The 21106-nt window shown below is 45.6% G+C and overlaps 1 protein-coding gene across 1 annotated transcript in view; it reads right to left on the bottom strand.

Annotated features, from left to right (window-relative positions):
• Positions 1-21106, bottom strand: part of PAPOLA (poly(A) polymerase alpha) — an 829479-nt gene that overhangs the window by 173688 nt on the left and 634685 nt on the right. The window contains exon 20 of the mRNA XM_086937747.1: positions 18175-18246. Within this exon, the coding sequence (XP_086793873.1) occupies positions 18175-18246 (72 nt within the window). The remainder of the gene's footprint in view (positions 1-18174; positions 18247-21106) is intronic.

Below are 21106 nucleotides of genomic sequence, written 5' to 3'. Positions count from 1 at the left end.
ACAATGTGCGATCATCCGGACCCAACAATAGGCGGCGATCTATGCACAGATATGAATTCAGCAGCCCACATGCCTCGAACCTTGTGGTCCTCCGTCAGCTACCCTGATGGGTGTGGATGGTACAGCGGGGTACAAAGAAACTGGAGGGAGCAGCTCATTGAACAATTTAGAGAACTCATCTGTCAGAAGCAAGGGCTTACCAGCCCTGGAGAAAATTACTTATTATGCCTCACAAAGTGGCTGTGTACTGTAAAGGTTAGACTAAAGCAGTTCCGAAGTTGTGGTTGTTGGAAGGGCAAAGGACTGAGCTGCGTGTTGTCCTTGATTTTCTGTGAGAAGTGGACTTGGAAGGACTGAGAAGTTTGTTGTGCTGGTGGCGGGATTGGATGTTTACTATTTGGCAAGCGGATGGGAACAAAAAGGATACATACCTGTAAAAGTGGTTTTGCAGCTTGACATTTTTTTAGATCTTGCTGCCATTATTCAGCCTCTAGCAGCTGTGTGAGGCACTTTTTCCTTGGATAGTAGTCCTTCCTTGTTTTTTCCTTTTGGATTTCGACCGTCCCTACTTGATATTTGTTTCAGGCTCCTTGGACGTCAGACGCCCTCACCGGAAACCTCACTCTTTTTTTTTTTTTTGGGTGGGTTTCCTTTTACTCTACTGTATACCGGTCCCCTGTTTATTTGCCTTGCATCATTTCTAGAGGAGGTGGGTTGCTTATGAATCAAGAAACATTTTCAAGCTGCAAAATTACTCCAATAGGTAACGAATATGCTACTTACTAGTATGCATCTGTTCTTGGCATGTAGAGCTGCTGACATTCATATCTGTGCATAGATCGCCGCCTAGTGTTGGGTCCGGATGATCGCACATTGTTGTCCTGGAAGAGTCTTCGAAGTATCACAGGACAGGTGGCTCCTCCCCTGGACTACAGTGCGCATGGGTATCGACTCCATCCCCAGATTGTTTTTAGCCATTGTGGCCAAGATGGAGTGAAACTAAGTGAATGATGACCATGCTAGAAGTATGTGTGAATGCTGCAGCCGCTACAGGCGTCGGGGAGGAGGGCGGGCGATATGAATGTCAGCAGCCCTACATGCCAAGAACAGATGCATACTGGTAAGTAGCATATTCGGTTCGAGGCATGTGGGCTGCTGAATTCATATCTGTGCATAGAATACATAGCAGCCCCTCCATTAACGGCGGCCGCCCGTGCCAGCTGCCGCAGTTTGGAAAAGTGTTTTTAGAACAGCCTGCCCTACAGCTGCCTGCTGTTTGGAGTGCACATCTATACAGTAATGTTTTGTAAATGTGTGTGGTAGACCATGTGGCTGCTCTACATATGTCTTCCAAAGGAATATTTCCAAGGAAAACCATGGAGGCCCCCAACTTTTGGGTGGAGTGGGCCCTTGGTGGAATGGTGAGAGTGCGCTTGGCTTTCTGATAGCAGATCTGAATACATGTAACGATCCACCTGGCTATACCAGCCTTGGAAATTGGGTTACCCTTGTGTTGTGGTGCAAAGGCAACAAACAGTTGTTTAGTCTTCCTAAAATCTTTGGTCCTATCAATGTAGTGCATTAGGGCCCTTTTGACGTCAAGTGTGTGGAGCATTCTCTCCGCAAGTGACTCTGGATTTTGGAAGAACACCGATAGTTCTATAGTCTGGTGGATATGGAATTGAGGCTCTACCTTAGGAAGGAATTTAGGGTTAGTGCGAAGCACCACCCTGTTAGAATTAATTTGAATAAATGGCTCCTGGATAGTTAGTGCCTGGAGTTCACTAACTCGTCGTAGAGACGTAATCGCTATAAGGAAAGCCACTTTCCATGTCAAGAATTGAATCTCGCAGGAATGCAGTGGTTCAAAAGGGGGACCCATCAGCCTAGTGAGGACCACATTGAGGTTCCACTCTGGAGCTGGTGGCGTCCGTGGAGGAATGACACGTTTGAGTCCTTCCAGAAAGGCCTTAATGGCAGGCACCCTGAAAAGTGGGAGGTGCTGTCTGTTTTGGAGATAAGCAGCCATTGCGGATAAATGTATACGAATGGAAGCACAGGCCAGATTACATTTGTACAGATGTAAGAGATAACAAATGATGTTTTGAATAGATGCATCTAGCGGGTTAATGTTGTGGTCTGCACAATAAATAACAAACCGCTTCCACTTCGCCGCATAGCATGCTCTGGTGGTGGGCTTTCTTGCCTCCCGGATGATGTCCATACAGTCAGGAGGTAAGTTGAGGTAGCCAAACTAAGACTTCAGGAGCCAGATCGCCAGGTTGAGCTGTTGCGGATCTGGATGCTGAATGTCACCATGGCTCTGCGTCAAAAGCCTGGGTGTGAGGCGCAGCCTTTGATGCGGTACTACGGACAGTTCCAGAAACATGGTGTACCATGGTTGGCGAGCCCACGTCGGAGCAACCAGGATGAGAGTCATCGAGTGCTGCTTCAGCTTGTGTGCCACCAGCGGTATTAGAGGTGCTGGGGGAAAAGTGTACGCAAATTTGCCTGACCAGTTCATCCATATCGCATTGCCTTGCGATTGTGGGTGTGGAAACCTGGCAGCAAAGCTTCGGCATTTTGCGTTCTCCTTTGTGGCGAACAGGTCTATCTCTGGATGACCCCACCTTTGGAAGTACGGGTGGAGTACTGATGGATGTATCTCCCACTCGTGCATTTGGTAGCTGTACCTGCTGAGCAGGTCCGCCATCTGATTGTCCTTGCCCGGGAGGTGTTCTGCCATGAGGAAGATGTTTCGCTGAATCGCCCACTTCCACATGCTCTGAGCCAGATGAGACAGCTGTGGAGAGTGTGTACCTCCCTGCTTCTGAATGTAGTACATGGCAGTCATGTTGTCCGTCCGGATCAACACGACCTTGTTGCACAAGTGCACCTTGAAAGCTTTCATCACCATGAAGATTGCCATCAGTTCCAGAAGGTTGATGTGCATCTTCTTTTGCTGTGCTGTCCATAGTCCCTGCACTGTGTAGGGGAGTACATGAGCTCCCCATCCTTGGAGAGACGCGTCCGCCGTCAGTACAATTTGTGGCACAGGCTCTTGGAACGGTCGGCCCTTGCAAAGGTTTTGTGGGTTCCACCAATGCAGAGAGTTGAATGCCCGACCGCTCACCAACACTAGGTCTTTTAACTGTCCTTGAGCCTTATTCCACTGACGTGCTAAGCACTCCTGAAGCGGACGCATGTGTAGTCTCGCGTGCGGGACTATGAAAATGCAGGAGGCCATCATGCCTATCAACTGCATGAACACTTTCGCTGGAAGCGAGTGTTGAGGTCTGAATTTTTGTATCAGCAATTGCATGCTGTTTATTCTCGCTGAATTTGGCTGAGCTTTGGCTGCCAGAGTGTTTATTGTCGCGCCCAGGTACTGTCGCACGTGGGCGGGCTGAAGATGTGACTTTGGATAATTCAGTGAGAATCCCAGACTGTGAAGAAGATGAATGGTGTGGTACATGTGGCTGGCACACTGCTGGGACGTCATTGCTTGAATAAGCCAGTCGTCCAGATAAGGGTAGACATGTATGTGCTGTCTCCTGAGGTGTGCTGCTACTGTTGCCAGGCACTTTGTGAACACCCTGGGTGCAGTCGTTACTCCGAAAGGGAGGACTTTGAACTGATAATGTTGATGTTGAATAGTGAACCTGAGATACTGTCTGTGTGATGGGTGTATGGGTATATGGAAATACGCATCTTTTAGATCCAGTGTTGCGAGGAAGTCTCCCTAACTGAGTAGCGGCTGCACCTGCTGTAAGGTGAGCATATGAAAATGCTCTGACAGAATGTAACTGTTTAGAGGCCTAAGGTCCAGTATAGGTCTGAGAGACCCGTCCTTTTTGGGTATTAAAAAGTACAGAGAGTACACCCCTGACCCTTGGTCTTCTACAGGCACAAGCTCTATGGCCCCTTTTTGCAGCATGCTGACGACCTCCTGCTGCAAAAAGTTGAAGTGCTCTGCAGACATAGGACGGTGTCTTGGTGGGATGTTGGGTGGAGTGGACGTTAATTCCAAACAATACCCGTACTGGACAATGTCTCTCACCCACCTGTCTGTGGTGATGGACTTCCAGACTGGCAGGAACTGTTGTAGTCTCCCCCCGACAGGTGTTATATAGTCAGGGGGCAGTGACAGGGCGTCACTGTTTGGTATTGGCAGAGGATCTGGAACTGTTGTTTCCTCTGCCTCTGCCCTTGATGTTGTTTCCACGATATCCACCCCGGTTGTTCTTATTGTAGGTGGATTGTGTACCTCCCTTATTGTATTGTGTCTGTTGTGTTGACTGACCTCTTGAGGGGCCCCTAGTATTGGAGCGACGAAAGGAGCCACCCCGAAACTGCTGTGACTGCAGAGCCCCCATAGACTTTGCAGTCTCTGTGTCTTTTTTAAGTTTTTCATGGGTGGTGTCAACCTCAGGTCCGAATAAGAAGTCTGGGTTAACTGGCTGATTGAGGATAGAAGTTTATAATTTCAGGTTTGAATCCTGAAATTCTCAACCAGGCGTGTCTCCTTAACATAACGCTAGTGTTGATGGCCCTGGCTGCAGTGTCAGCTGCGTCTAGAGCGCACTTGATGGAAGCATTGGTTATGAGTTTCCCCTCCTGGATGAGTAGTTCTGCCCCCTCCTTGTACTGATCAGGTAGGTGTTGCAACAGTGTCTCAAGGGTATCATAATGTGACCTGTCATATCTGGCCAAGAGTGCCTGAGTGTTGGCAATGCGCCAGATGTTAGCCGCCTGCGCAGCTACTCTTTTTCCTGAAGTTTCCATAACTTTTGACTCTTTGTCCGGAGGAGGAGCATCACCTGAAGTCTGGGAGTTTGCTCTCTTACGTGCATTAGAAACAACCAATGAGTCCAATGGCAACTGTCCCCTTATATAAGGAGGGTCCACAGGGGCCGGCCTATATTTCTTCTCAATCCTTGGGTTTAACACCCTGGCTCTAGTGGTGTCTTTAAAAATGTCACCAGCATGCTTGAGGACCCCTTTGAGCATGGGTAGGGTTTTGACTGCCCTTTCTGAAGTGGAAAAAGTGTCGACCAGAAAGTCTTCATCCACAGGGTCAGCATGTAGCTCGACGTCATGATTACTGGCTGCCCTTTCAATAAGGGCGTTAAAGGCAGTTGTGTCCTCAGTAGGAGACGTTTTCACACTGTACACATGAGTGTCCGGGCCAGTCAGCGGATCCCTTGAGTCAGCAGGGTCCGTCCATTGTTGGTCTTGATCATCAGGATCAGTGTCCACATGATAGAGGTCATCCTCATGTTCATCATCCCCTGCCTCCACATCGGAGTATGTTGGGGAAAATTTTGAGGTTCCTGTCCATAGTGATGGAGGGGTTCCACAAGAGCTGGAGAAGTTGTAGAAACTCTCTTCTTCTTCAAGGGAATCTTATATGATTCCATGGGAGTTTCTGGCATTAATTTTCTTTTGTATATGGACAGTCTACCAGTTTCCAAGTCGATGAATTGTCTCGGCTCCTGGTCTTCAGGCTCTTCTGCATCCTCCATTTCCGTCGACACATGTTTAGAGGCGCCGTGAGATTGTTTCGGCTCGAACATCTTCGGACGCACCGATGGTGGTAACCCGAATTTGATAGGTGTCGACGCGGTCTGAACTTGTCCGACCAGCTTCGGCGTCGGGGCCTTCTTCGGTCCGACCGATGTAGCCTTATCCTTGATGCGTTGGAGCGACTCCGACACTTCTTTGGCTATGAACGGACTGGGGCGCGTCGACTCGTCAGGGTCCTTGGAGCCAGTCTTCGACTTGTCCGTAGGCCTCGACCGAGGATCGATCCCGTCTTTCAGTTCGAGCCTTTTGTGCGAATCGACTCCCTTCGGCGTCGGCCTTGGTGGTTCGACGGCCTTGACCTTGGTCTTCGGTGCCCCAACCATTGGCTCAACGACCTTCTTGAGCTTCCCGGCATCGACGGCCATTTTCTTTTTCTTCGGCTGTGAGGGGTTTGAGGCCTTGGAGCCGACTAGAGTCACTTGCACCTTCGGTTTCGGCAAAGATGCTGTCGGTTTTGATTTCTTTGTATCGACCGATGGCGGTTTCGAAACCGAAGGCTCTTTAGTAATGTTCGAAGCCGGGCCTTTATGCGGGGCTGTAGAACGAGATTGTAGATCTTGGGTAAGGCCTAGTGGCGATCCCTCGACCTGAGCCTTATTGAGTGCGTCATATTCGGCCCCCGTATAGCCGGTTTGACCTAGCTCTTCGCCCGAGCTATCTTCTACGGCCCCAAGGGCCCCCACGTCGTCTCCTACCTCATCGACAACGTTTTCGTCTTCGTCCTGCACCTCCTCGTCTTCGGCGTCATACTCTGAGTCATGGCCCGAAGCCGGATCGGAGCAGTGTTCCTGATCCTCCAGATCAACGACCTCTTCGTCTTCGGTCCCAAAGATGTTCACGGGAACAGGCGCTGACTTCTTTGACTCCAATCGAGCCGCGCGTCGAATCTTGAGAGTTTTCTTTGACCTGAACCGGGCACAGGCCATACAGTTGGCTTTGTTGTGGTCTGGGGACAGGCACTTGTTGCACACCGGGTGGACATCGATGTGCGGGTATATTGCATTGCAAAGGGGACACCTCTTGAATGGACTTCTTTCCATTTGAGATCGAAGATCGGGTCGAGTGTGGAAAGAAAAACCGGTTGAGTCCTCGATGACCTCTAGATACAAAGGCACTGATACCGAACGAAACGATACCAACGCTATCGAAAGCCTTTTGGCTTTGTAGAAAGTTTTCCTAACTTGAGCTAAGATAGTACCATCCGAACCCAATGGCGGAAAAAAACAATCTGAGGATGGAGAGGATGCCCATGCGCACTGTAGTCCAGGGGAGGAGCCACTTATCTCGTGATACTTCGAAGACTCTTCCAGGACAATCATCCGGACCCAACACTAGGCGGAGATCTATGCACAGATATGAATTCAGCAGCCCACATGCCTCGAACCCTTTTAATTATTGGGGAAGTAAAACTTCTCCCTATGCAACCTCTTGCATAAGAGTTAGGCCTTCTCCTAACAGGTATGTAAGCTACCTAATAACCATGGTTTCACATATCCTCTCTTGAAGTACGTTTGTTTGACACCACTGAGTGCATCTTTCCCATTTTGCCGTGTAACATTTTCGAGCTGTCAGTCTTCTTGCCCCCCTGAGTACTGGCACTGCGTTTTTTGGTAGCCCCAGGTGACCGAATTCTCTGTTGTCAGGAGCCACGCGATAAACTCAGCGTGTTTACTTCTGGGTGAAGAACTCTTCCTCTTTCCATGGAGAGGAAGTATTGTAACACTGGCAGTTTCCCGACCTTGTGTCCCAGTTCCATTGGATCCAAGTATCACGTTTGTCATGACTGCCTGCATTTGTTAATCACTATTGAGACACTTTGCGACTACTCTGGGAGCTGACTTCATGCCAAAGGTCAGCACTCTGAATTGGTAAATAGTTCAGTCTATTACAAAACACAGGAATTTCTTGTGTATATGATTCATTGGAATGTTCAGATAGGCGTCCTTCAGGACTATGGTTGCCAAGTAATCTCCAAGTTTGAGTTGGAGACGAGGAATAACCTCCTGTGGAGTTGTCAATTTGAATTTGTGTTCTAATGAACTTGTTTAGGAAAGGAGGTCTGCAATGGGCCACAGTGTTTTGGGATTAGGAAGCATGACTCCTAGACTGATCTCCTTTGAGAGTACCTTTTCTATTGCTTTCTTTTGTAGCAGTTAATTTGCTTAATTTTATAGAGAACGCCTTTCTTCTTGTGTGGTGTTGCGTTGTGGTCCTCTCGTTGGTGTGTGTTTTTCCAATTCTATGTACAGCAGTGTTGAACTATGTTGAGAATCCATTTGTCTGATGTCAGTTTCCTATTCTGCCCTCCACAGCTGTTGTGTGGGGGTGGAAGCCCAATGTTTCGGAGTCGCATGCTTTCTGCTGCCGCTTCTTTTGATGGCTTTTCCCCCTTGCTTGGCCATCAAATGGGCTGTCTCTAGGGTGTGTGGAATTGCCACTGTTGTGTTATCTGTACGTGGAATGTATTTTGGAAGGTTTGGTATTTAGACACTGTTTGAAATCCCCCTCTTCCTGGTGGTCTTCTAATGGATGTGGATACTCTTCTTTGTTGGCCTCTAAACTGTAGGGCCCCCATCGACTTAGCTGTGTCATTATCTTTTTCAATCTTTTGTAGTTTGTCATCTGCTTTATTTCCCAACAGGTGTTTCCCATGGAAGGGGGTATTGATGATGTTGGCCTACACTTCGTTTCTGAACCCAGATATTCTCAGCCATGCATGGCATCTTAAGATTGTACTTGTTAGTAGTTGTCTTACCACCGTGTCTACGGCGTCCAATACAGTCATTAAGCACATATTGGCTCTGCTTTTTAGGTAGAGCCTGTGAGGTTCATGCACTGCTCTGTGAGCCATGCTGTATTGGAGTATGTACTTGAAACTTCGCCCACTCTCCACCCATATTTGTAATTGGCTTGTGTCATTGTCCTTCGTAAATGCTGGCTTCTGAATTCTTATTAGGCTTGTTAGTCCCTCCTTAGTACTGCCTTGTCTTCATCTGTAACCTCCCATGAGGACTGTCCCTTTTACTTTGATTGTTACACAGCACATCTTATTTAGTCTGTAAGCACTATTTTATTTAATGAGCTTCTCTTACTGCAGGAGGGTCTCATGCGCAGTTGCGACCACCAGCTTGTTAACCTTATTGATTATATAACTGTTGGCTCTTTTCGTCAATGTGCACATCACACGCAGTTAAACAAAGTCAGCTTTATAACTTGCATTCTTCTATGTTGCAATTCCATGTTTTCTTTTTTAATCGTTAATTACTGTAATTTAAACAAGCCGCAGTTTGGATTGGCAGCACCTTTGTTCCACTCCATTATTTCGGCAGCAAGAGGTCATTAAAATGCACAGTATGAATATGCTTCAGTGTAAATGGTTTAGTTCTCTACCTATGGGTATTTTTTTTTTCTTTCTCACCCTGAAGCTCCGTGTAACTGCACTTCCGTTTTACCTAAAATGCTTGTGAAAAATTACAAGGGCCCATTTGGCAACTAAAGCCTGTTAACCGCTAAAGGTTGCACACTTGGGTTGCATGGCAGAGTCAACTTTTGCTCCTTTTGCAGATGAGTTAAATGTAAGAAATGAGTTGCATGGATCAGTGTATACCAAGAGAAAGTATTGTTCAGAAGGTTTTGCACGAGTTCTAATGGTTTCATTCTACATCTCATCCCTCAGCATAAATGACTGGGAGGTAGTGGTCGGTACTGACGAACTTTGAACATTACAATGTGTTTTTTAGGTATTCACCAAGACAGTGCATGCGCTTTCGTTTGCAAGGTCTCTGGTAAACTAAACACGCATCTGCAATGCAATAGGTCTCGCATTTACCAGAGTTTGAACTATTGGCATTATAAATGACAATACCTTTTATTTATGTTTTGGTTTTTAAAACAAATAAAAGGCATTGTCATTTACAATGCCAATAGTTTAAACTCTCGCAAATGCGAGACCTACTGCATTCCAAATGCTTGCCTCCCTTCCCTGCATATGAATTTGCTCTCCTCTGATATTGTTCAGGCAGGTTTTCATTAACTCTGCAATTTCCTCCCAATTCCGATTGACTTACCTGTCCAGCAAGGCATTGGAGATTGCTATACGCAACTGTGTTGCTGCTACTCTCAGATTTTCTACCCACCATTTTTATCCTCTTGCTTTCTCTATCCCGAGGAGGACCTGATGTGGTTGGAACATTTTCTCTCTTACGGACGGTGGCTTCCATAATGAAGTCTGCCATCCCATTGCCTCGAATGTATGGTGGGTTCTTGGAGGAATGTTTATATTTGTTTTTCGACCCTGGGAGTCACTGACCTGCAAGTTGCTAGTTCCTTGAACGCCTTTCTCGACAGATCCAAGATGGTTGGGAGCATTGGAAGGAACTGGTTTTTATTTTAAGAGGGTATTAATGTTTCTAGTAGTAAACATGCTTGTGACTTTTCCTCCTCCATCTGAACTCCATATCGTTCAGCTGCCTTCTTTACCAGTTAGATGCATATGGTAACATCAAAAGGAGGCAATTACCTCGACGGATAAGTGTCTACAACTTCCTCTGGTGAATCTGCCTCAAGATCTTGCCACTGTTCTTTGATGCTTTCCAACTCTTCGAAGTCTTAGTACAGACGTTGTTCCTCTGTGTCCTCTTCCTCATAGAAAAGCTCTTCTTCTTGTGGCTCTGGTGTCAAAGGGGATTCCAATTCCCCCGAATCTTTATCTTCCATTGCACTTTCCTTAGAAGGCTTCAATAGTATTCAAAATCCCGGTAGGGAGGGGTCGAATTCCTTATTATCTTGCAGGACTGTGGCAATTTCCGCTTCGGGGAGTATTTTTGCAATCAATTTATTTTGATGTTGAACGTAAGCGTTCTTTTTCAATGTTGAAGTTTCAGCTGCTGTTGGATGAGCTGCCGTCTTCTCTTCCTCTCGACTCCATCATTTTTCGACGTCAATGTCTTCTCAGTGGCTTTCCCACCTGAGTTATCCTTCATATGGGACCAGGGGGGTTCTTTTTTCCTCAACTTGCTTTCGGTCGCGAGATTTCCAGCGCTGAGCCAGACTTATGTGGATTTGGAGTCCAAAATTTTCGGCTGGCCCGCAACCATCTTTTTCAGTGTTACCTTTACAAGTAATTCCTTCGGACTCTTATGATCTTTTTTGTTGTCAATTATGAGCCTTTTGACGTCTGAGACCTCTGCTTCCACTTCTTCGGTGGCATTATCTTCTCCTTCACTCGACAGCCCGAGATCCGAAACTGAAGTTTTTTCTTTCTGCCTCGGCATTGCTTAGTGTGCACGCCTCTTTTCTCGAGTCTTCACTGTCTTCGGCTTGTACTCCATGTCTCGAAGGAGTCCGTTTTGTGACCTATATGCAGACAAAGATTGCATGCCTGATGGTTGTCCTTCTGGGTGAATTTATGGTGGCACTCTGGGGAAATCAGACTGCCTGTTCATAAACTATGGTTCCATTAATACTGGGTGTGCAACTTTCAAACAGTCCATTTCTAGATGGATTGTCTCATGCATTACATTGTCTTACCAGTTGTCCAATAAAATTCTCACTGGAAAACCAAAGGCTCTCCTTAAAAATGTTCCTATTGCAGGTATTTGTAAACCTGCCACATGAGGATAAGTGCATACATTTTCCCGCCATTACAGTTTAGACTCGGATACTCTGGCGGATGCTCATTTTGGGCAAGCCTTTTTAAGAAATCTATTTAAATGATTCATCCTTGAAGTCTTTGCTGTGCTGTAACTTATATTCGTCCGCGGGATAGTGTGTATCGGCTTGCTGTTCTACTCGGTGCTTATGACTATTGATGAGTATCCCCTGGAAGAGAAGGATAAGTTACTTACCTGTAATCCTAGTTCTCTTCCAGGGGTATACTCCATTAAAGTCATAAGCAACCTGCCCTCCTCCCCGGAGGAATATTCTTGGTATAGTAGTTTTTTTCTGACTTGCTTCTTGATTCCTAGGTGTTAGTACACCGTAAAAAAGACCTGACGTAACTGTAACCTGTGGTGCATGATGGGAGCAGGGAGTTCCTGGAGGTCTTAAAGGCACGGAGCCAGTTTGTTACAAATGTGGCTTAATCTATACAGCCTAAGGGCTAATTGCCTGCTATTACTTGCCTTTTTCTAGTGGAGTGCATGTTCTTTATTACATAAACAAAGTGAAGCCAACAAGGGAAGGGGAAAGAGTGATCAATAGTTGTTGAAGCACTCAGAGTTTTGAAAGATACCCCTCACACACCAAAAGGCCCCTTGGTGTCATGCTTCATCATCGGGGTCTTCGCACCCCTCTATCGGGATGCGGCGTGCTGCGACCTACGACTACGCGGGAGCACTTGCGGTGTTGACTATGTGTGGTGTCCAGTGTGTGGGGTATATTAAGAGTGAGTGGGGGGTGTGTAGTGAAAAATATTAAAAAGTACCTGGCACTAGAGTGTAAAAAGAAATAAATTTTATTCTGAACTCTGGCTGGTACTGTTAAAAGAAGTGCAGGTCGAGGTCTAAGTTGTATAATGAACTAGACCTCTGGTGTGCGTTGTTGTCGACATGTTTCGGAGACAAGCTCCTTCCTCAGGACGGGGGCACAACCTCCCCTCCCTACTCACGTCTTGTTATTAAAAATAGTGTATTTACAGAAAAGTGAATTTATAATTATAGGCTAAGTGTGCCTACAGCGGTCTGCTACAAGCACAATGACCTGTAGAAAGACAAAAACCACAACTAATGGTTACCCATGTAGCGGGTAGTTCAAACAGGTGCAGTCATCAGGAACCATACCATTTGCTTATTTTATAAGCCTGTTAAAAATGGACTCACAACACATACAACATAAAACACATAAAGTACTAGGGTGTACTGTAAGATGTATTCCTACTTGTGAAGCTTCTTGGTAGGCTTCATGAGCATAATCAGGACGTCGGGGTGTTGCTCCAATGGCTATCTGTGGTGGAGAATGATGTAGCTGTAATCATTCATTCTATCACACTTACGTTTGTAGAGGATTGTCACTGGTCGTATTTGCTTAGTTTGTTCTGTATCATACTCACAAGAACAGGACTCGCTGGTCACCGTCTTACCCCGCACGCTGCTCCGCTGATGTGGAGTGAGGATTTGGTTGAGGATATTTATACCTTTTCATCCTAATAGGCGCAGGTAAGGGTGTGTTAATTAGGGGTGTTTCCCGCTACTGATTGTATGTCCATGTATGGAGCATCCGCTTCCTGACCATACAGGGCTTACGTATGTGCTCGAGCGGGCGCCGACCTGGGATTAGTGTCTGCATCATAGATCAAGTATAGACGGCGCATGTGCACTATCGTTACAGCATACATCCATACATGCGTGAAGGTACTAAGTGTTTTTCACGCGCATGAGCGATACACATACATATGTGTCGCTGCTTACTTCCATTTAGAACTGTTGGTCCTTTTTTTTATAATGATAATTGACTCCAGGGTACATCATCATTAAGTCCATTCAGATGGGTCCCCAGTCTGAACACCCAACGTTGTTACTTCTGGAAGAGGCCAGCCTCTGAGGGTAGTTGTTCTATGACCGTCCATTTCAAATCATTGACGCAGTGTTGTTGGGTCAGAAAATGCGTTGCCATTTTGGTTGTGCTTTTTTTGCACCTCACGTTGCTTTTATGTTCATTCATACGTGTTTTTATGGCTCTTGTGGTCATCCCCACATATTCCAGGTTGCATGGACATTTGATCATGTAGATTACGTTTTTTGAGTTACAATTTGAGAATCTCCGTTGTTCCCATGTGGTGCCATTGCGAAAAATAAGTCTCGTACTTTTTTCGGTTAAAAGGCAGCTACTGCAATTACCGCAAGGGAAATGGCCCTGGATGCCAATCGATGGTTGAAGGGCTATTGTTGTCGGTCTCGGTCTTGTGTGTACCAATATGTCTCTCAGGTTGCGTCCCCTGCGGTGTGCAAACATTGGTTTCTCCAAATCCAGTTTTCCACATGTTAATATTCGCCAATGTTTATTTACAATTTTGGATACATCATTTGACAAGGTGTTGAATGTTGTCACACAGATTGGCCGCTTGTTCTCTGTGGGTTCCTTTGTTCTCTCCTCAAGTAATGCCTTTCTGTTGTTATTTTTTGCCCTCTTCATTGCTTTGTTGATGATTTTGTCGGGGTATTCTCGTTGTCTGAGTTTCTCTTTGAGGTCGTTCGCTTGTTGTCTGAATTCGGACACCTCTGTGCAGTTGCGCCTAAGGCGTAAAAACTGTCCATATGGCAGATTTTCCCGTAGATGTCTCGGGTGGAAGCTGTCATATCTCAACAGGCAATTTCTGGAAGTAGGTTTGAAGTGAGTGGTGGTTTTCAGCACTCCTGCTTCTGCATAAATGTTCAAATCCAGGAAGACCAATGTCTCGTTTGAAATTGTGCTCGTGAATTTTAGGAAAGTGTTTTGGTTGTTTAACCATTCCAGAAAACTCTCCACTGACTGTGGATCACCTTCCCAGATGACCAGGATGTCATCTATGTACCTCCTCCAACATTTTATATTGGCCCTGTAACACGAATCGGAGGTATGATTGAGGAAGGCCTAACACACGATTGGCTAAGTAAGAAGGAAGGAGAATTCCTTGAGCAGAAAAAACCACGCATCCCATACTTTTATTGTATTCCAAAAATACATAAGAACTTAACCAAACCCCCGGGCAGACCGATAGTATCGGGCATCGGCTCGATACTAGAACCACTATCAAAATTCGCGGATGCTTTTCTGCGACCTTTAGTGCAAGCCACAAACACCTACCTAAAGGACACTAAAGCGGTCTTACAACTATTGCAAGAGACAACTTTTGACCCACAAACCCAACTTCTGATGTCCCTAGATGTGGAAAGCCTATATACCAGCCTTCCTCATGATGAAACATTGGTTATCATCGAGGAGGTTTTGTTTTCGACACCTTGGAAATACCAAACACCACGAGGTTTGGTTATGGAATGCATTTCTCTGGCCTTACAAAGAAACTTTTTCCAGTATAAAACCACGCTTTACCAACAATGCCATGGGACTAGCATGGGAAGCACTTTCGCTCCGAGCCTAGCCGGTCTCTATGTGCACCATCTTGAGACAAACAAGATCCTCCATGACCAAAATCCATACAGGGCCAATATAAAATGTTGGAGGAGGTACATAGATGACATCCTGGTCATCTGGGAAGGTGATCCACAGTCAGCGGAGAGTTTTCTGGAATGGTTAAACAACCAAAACACTTTCCTAAAATTCACGAGCACAATTTCAAACGAGACATTGGTCTTCCTGGATTTGAACATTTATGCAGAAGCAGGAGTGCTGACAACCACCACTCACTTCAAACCTACATCCAGAAATTGCCTGTTGAGATACGACAGCTTCCACCCGAGACATCTACGGGAAAATCTGCCATATGGACAGTTTTTACGCCTTAGGCGCAACTGCACAGAGGTGTCCGAATTCAGACAACAAGCGAACGACCTCAAAGAGAAACTCAGACAACGAGAATACCCCGACAAAATCATCAACAAAGCAATGAAGAGGGCAAAAAATAACAACAGAGAGGCATTACTTGAGGAGAGAACAAAGGAACCCACAGAGAACAAGCGGCCAATCTGTGTGACAACATTCAACACCTTGTCAAATGATGTATCCAAAATTGTAAATAAACATTGGCGAATATTAACATGTGGAAAACTGGATTTGGAGAAACCAATGTTTGCACACCGCAGGGGACGCAACCTGAGAGACATATTGGTACACACAAGACCAAGACCGACAACAATAGCCCTTCAACCATCGATTGGCATCCAGGGCCATTTCCCTTGCGGTAATTGCAGTAGCTGCCATTTAACCGAAAAAAGTACGAGACTTATTTTTCGCAATGGCACCACATGGGAACAAAGGAGATTCTCAAATTGTAACTCAAAAAACGTAATCTACATGATCAAATGTCCATGCAACCTGGAATATGTGGGGATGACCACAAGAGCCATAAAAACACGTATGAATGAACATAAAAGCAACGTGAGGTGCAAAAAAAGCACAACCAAAATGGCAACGCATTTTCTGACTCAACAACACTGCGTCAATGATTTGAAATGGACGGTCATAGAACAACTACCCTCAGAGGCTGGCCTCTTCCAGAAGGAACAACGTTGGGTGTTCAGACTGGGGACCCATCTGAATAGACTTATTGATGATGTACCCTGGAGTCAATTATCATTATAAAAAAAAGGACCAACAGTTCTAAATGGAAGTAAGCAGCGACACATATGTATGTGTATCGCGCATGCGCATGAAAAACACTTACTACCTTCACGCATGTATGGATGTATGCTGTAACGATAGTGCACATGCGCCGTCTATACTTGATCTATGATGCAGACACTAATCCCAGGTCGGCGCCCGCTCGAGCACATACGTAAGCCCTGTATGGTCAGGAAGCGGATGCTCCATACATGGACATACAATCAGTAGCGGGAAACACCCCTAATTAACACACCCTTACCTGCGCCTATTAGGATGAAAAGGTATAAATATCCTTAACTAAATCCTCACTCCATATCAGCGGAGCAGCGTGCGGGGTAAGACGGTGACCAGCGAGTCCTGTTCTTGTGAGTATGATACAGAACAAACTAAGCAAATACGACCAGTGACAATCCTCTACAAACGTAAGTGTGATAGAATGAATGATTACAGCTACATCATTCTCCACCACAGATAGCCATTGGAGCAACACCCCGACGTCCTGATTATGCTCATGAAGCCTACCAAGAAGCTTCACAAGTAGGAATACATCTTACAGTACACCCTAGTACTTTATGTGTTTTATGTTGTATGTGTTGTGAGTCCGTTTTTAACAGGCTTATAAAATAAGCAAATGGTATGGTTCCTGGTGACTGCACCTGTTTGAACTACCCGCTACATGGGTAACCATTAGTTGTGATTTTTGTCTGTCTACAGGTCATTGTGGTTGTAGCAGACCGCTGTAGGCACACTTAGCCTATAATTATAAATTCACTTTTCTGTAAATACACTATTTTTAATAACAAGACGTGAGTAGGGAGGGGAGGTTGTGCCCCCGTCCTGAGGAAGGAGCTTGTCTCCGAAACATGTCGACAACAACGCACACCAGAGGTCTAGTTCATTATACAACTTAGACCTCGACCTGCACTTCTTTTAACAGTACCAGCCAGAGTTCAGAATAAAATTTCTTTCTTTTTACACTCTAGTGCCAGGTGTTTTTTAATATTTTTCACTACACACCCCCCACTCACTCTTAATATACCCCACACACTGGACACCACACATAGTCAACACCGCAAGTGCTCCCGCGTAGTCGTAGGTCGCAGCACGCCGCATCCCGATAGAGGGGTGCGAAGACCCCGATGATGAAGCATGACACCAAGGGGCCTTTTGGTGTGTGAGGGGTATCTTTCAAAACTCTGAGTGCTTCAACAACTATTGATCACTCTTTCCCCTTCCCTTGTTGGATTCACTTTGTTTATGTAACTATCCCTGTGGAGCACAAATCCAAGGACTTGCTCTACCTCCCTCAATTGTTTTTGAAAATGTTCTTTATTACAGAAATGCTATATAAGGTTATTTTATTTTAAATGAAAAATCCAAAGCAATTTTGCCATCTTAGCCTATTCAAATGATGTTTAGGCTGCATGTTTATGTATATACATGTATATATGCATGTTTGAAGGTACTGTGTACACATTTATTTGGCTGAATATATATGTGTGTGTGTGTGCTTATGACTGTTGATGAATATACCATGAAAGAGAACCATCACTTCCAAAGGAGAACAACGCTGACACAGATGCATGGCTCTGCTCAGGAGTACTGATTTAGAGTTTTCTGGATCTAATATTGCACCTGGGGAATATACATACGGTGATGCATCTGAAGTTACACATATCTATCTGATTGTATTTGGACTTGGACTCACTATAGAACTTCAAGCTGGAAGTGGAGCAGTCATGGGAAGAGCCCCTATGTGTAATTTACCTTTCACATGTTTTACTCATTCAGCATTCATCCAAGATACTGATTTGGGTTACATCATGCTTGAAAGCTCTTAAATACATACTACGTTTATAAATTAATAGAAGGTATTAAAATGCACTGTAGAAGGAATTAAAATGCACCACAGCACGCAGATCATGAATGACAGACCTACACTGAATGACTACTTTCTTTTAGGTTTTCACCAAGGAACAGACAGGTTAGTTACATTTAGTGTCCATGATAAAGCCCTAAAATTACACTGCACAACAACATTTAATTCACTTAAGTATATAATTGTGCTTTTCATGCAGCTCCCATAGAGCCTTTCATTTAAAGTTTAAGTCCCAAAATTGCATTGTCTAAAGACACCTGATGCTAAACAAGTTGTCATATCAAATTATTTGTCCTAAATGTTCTTCATAAGCATATAGAGGCATAAATACACATTAAGTGTTTCAAACCAAAGTGATATATAATTCCCTCAAAATCAGCATAGTCAAAACAAATAAGAGGCAAAAGAATGCTTAAATGTAATTATGCAACTGTCAGAGTTAAAAGCAATACCTTAAGGAGGTTTGTTTCCACTTTATCAGGCTCATCAGGTTCCAGGAATGTGGATTCTTCGGGTAGACAATCCTATGAACAAAGATATATTTTGAAAATCCATTTTTTAGAAGGTTTTCAAACAAAAAAAGTCAACATCTGCAGTGTTCTGATCTAGATTTGTATGGGCACTTTGATTACATAAGTGAAAACTGAAAAGGAACACAATTTGGCCGATCTAGCGGATAAGTGCTCTAAAATGCTGCAGGAAAACAGATTCTAGCTTACATATCCAGCAACAGCTTGAAGATTAAATAATAGTGATTTACAGTAGCAGTGACCTTAAAACAAAGATCTGCAAATTGTGTAATGCTCGTTTGAATCATCCAGAATGAATCTGAAATAATTAAAAATGGAGACATGGAGTGGAGGGTCTTTGCCTATAATGTTGGTATTCCATATCAATTACCGTATTTTCCGGCGTATAAGACGACCCGGCGTATAAGACGACCCCCTACTTTTCTTGATGAAATGTAGGTTTCGTCCTATACTCGCTGTATAAGACTACCCCCACTTCCAACACTTCCAAACATTATGTTCCGGTACTGTTTTGCCGGCTGGAACCTTCTGCAGTCCCCTTTCAATGTCCATGAACTGAGTAGATGACGTGCGCTAGTGACGCTCCTCTACTTCCGATGAACGTGAGGATTATGGCGCCAGATCAGCGCATATACCGCTGTGTCTCTAGGCTCAAGACGCAGGAAGAAAATACCGAAATGCCCCGTGAGACCCTCTCCCAGCACTACGGGACTGTAAGTAACTGTACACTATTATCAAATCATGTGCAATTTTTGATTAATGTACCGGTAAACGTGTACTTGTCTTCATGTATCATTACCGGTCCTATTGTGAAGCGGGCAGACACCTTCGGATAAAGTCCTGCTACGGCACAGGGAGTGTGAACGCGCGAGTAAGAGCCCAGGTCATATTGGAGGGTTCGTGGGGGCAAATTCAAAGTCGGTGGAGCGTTGCTTCCACTCATGAAAATTTGGTGTCCGGCGTATAAGACGACCCACGACTTTTGAAAACATTTTAAGGGGTTAAAAAGTCGTCTTATACGCCGGAAAATACGGTATATTAGTACTGATACATCAACATTCAGGACGTAAACATTTGGCAGACATAAGGATGACTTCTCAGGTCCACTGGCAATTTGCTATGAAGTACAAGTGACCTTAATGACTAGTGTATTTGTTACTGTGAGGAAATGGTGAGTAATATATGGTGTGGTTGTGCAACCACTCCATGTAATACACTTACCAACTCCTTTAGGAACCTTGGGCTTTGTTCATCAAACCTTCAGCTCAGTCCTGGGCAGCTTTGGCTATGAGCAGCAAGCCTTAGACAAAGGAGCATGTTTCAACTGTTAGGGGGTGTGGCCAGCAGAAGAGCAAGATGGCCGCATGGTAGAGCGGCTCCAATCTCTGAAAAATAAAATCCTCCTTCATTCATACCTAAATCCATCTAACACCTGTTCCTCTCCCAGACTTGTATGTGGGATGGTGCGGAGAGAAAAGCAAGGTGAGAACGCGAAGGCATAACTGGAGGAGATGGTCGCAGTGAGGCCTTCGCTGTGCTGCTGGCAAAGTAGTCCCACGGTCAGAAGAGCGCGGCTGAGGTTAAGGATTCCTGCAGTGCTGCCGGAGGGAGACTGCTGAGATGGGGTCTGCACTGATTGGCCAATGACGAGGTGGGATCAGCTGGAAAGAAGTCCTCCGGCGACACGGATGGTTTGTAGTTGCACGTACCTGTAGGAGGTGGCGACTTGCGAGACTGTCTCACAGGTAGGAGACACCAGGGTAGGGTATGCCACCTCAGGGAAAGCAGAGAGGTCACTGGGGCATGAGTAGTGAGGAGAGAAAGTGGGGGGGGAGTACCTAACAGCCATGCAGTGTGGACTCTTCAGCCGCCACCGGAGATCAGATAGAGTGGCTTGGAAGGGCTGAGGTCCCCTTTGAGCATTGGCCTGACATAGTGGACAGTATCAACCGCTGCAGCAGCACCAGCGCACACTGAGGGAAACAGAAAGATCCCAGCAGGCCCAGAGACTGTAGTAATAGGTTACAGAAGACGAGAGGGATGGAGAAGCTTGTGGGGATACAGAGGTCAGGGGAGAGACGAGAGGCCACAGAAGCATGCGTTGAGGCATAATCCAGCCCTAGGCAAGCAACGGTGAGATTAAATGGCAGGCAGGATCCCCAAGCAGTATCTCTGGGAGTCTGAAGATACTGAGAGGCTGTAGGAAAGGGCCCTTTTTGACAGCCGCCCCCCTCCCCCACACGTTTTGCCTGGCGTTTGATGCGATTTCGAGTGGACGTGCACTGCGTCCCTGCTAACCAGGCCCCTAATGCCAGAACCTTTTCTCAAAAGTGCACAATTGCTTTCCTCAGCTGGTGATACCTTTAGTATCCTCTGTAAGTCCCTAGTAACGTCACCCCAGTTACCTAGGGCCTGAGGTACTAAAGGGGGACCCCACGGGCAGCAGCACAAATTGTGCCAGCCTAAGGGACCCGTCACCGAGATCATGTAAACTGTCACTGCAAACTGCGTCTTGGTGCAGACAAAAGTGAAAACATGACAGGGAACACAGGCTGTGTGGCATTCCTGCAGACACTGCATGCAGAATAGGTGAGTCGCCCATACAGCAGGCTCTTTAGCCCTATGGAAGGGTGCACTACACTACATGTGAGAGCCTAACTGACTGAGCAGATATGCCCCGGCACTGGTCAGTTCAATTACTGCTAGTATGGGTGATCAGGGATGCAATTTTAAAACCGTGTGCTGGACACAGGTGAAAACAAGTTCCCCAGCTACATGATGGTGTCGCCATAAATGGGGATGTTTAGTATCAAAAAGCTTGTATTAATAAACCCACACTGATGCCAGTTCCGGG

This window comes from Lissotriton vulgaris, chromosome 9, assembly GCF_964263255.1.
Source record: "Lissotriton vulgaris chromosome 9, aLisVul1.2, whole genome shotgun sequence".
NCBI classification, from domain to species: Eukaryota; Metazoa; Chordata; class Amphibia; order Caudata; family Salamandridae; genus Lissotriton; species Lissotriton vulgaris.
Note: the sequence above shows the minus strand (reverse complement) of the source record. Positions and strands in the feature narration are given on the sequence as shown.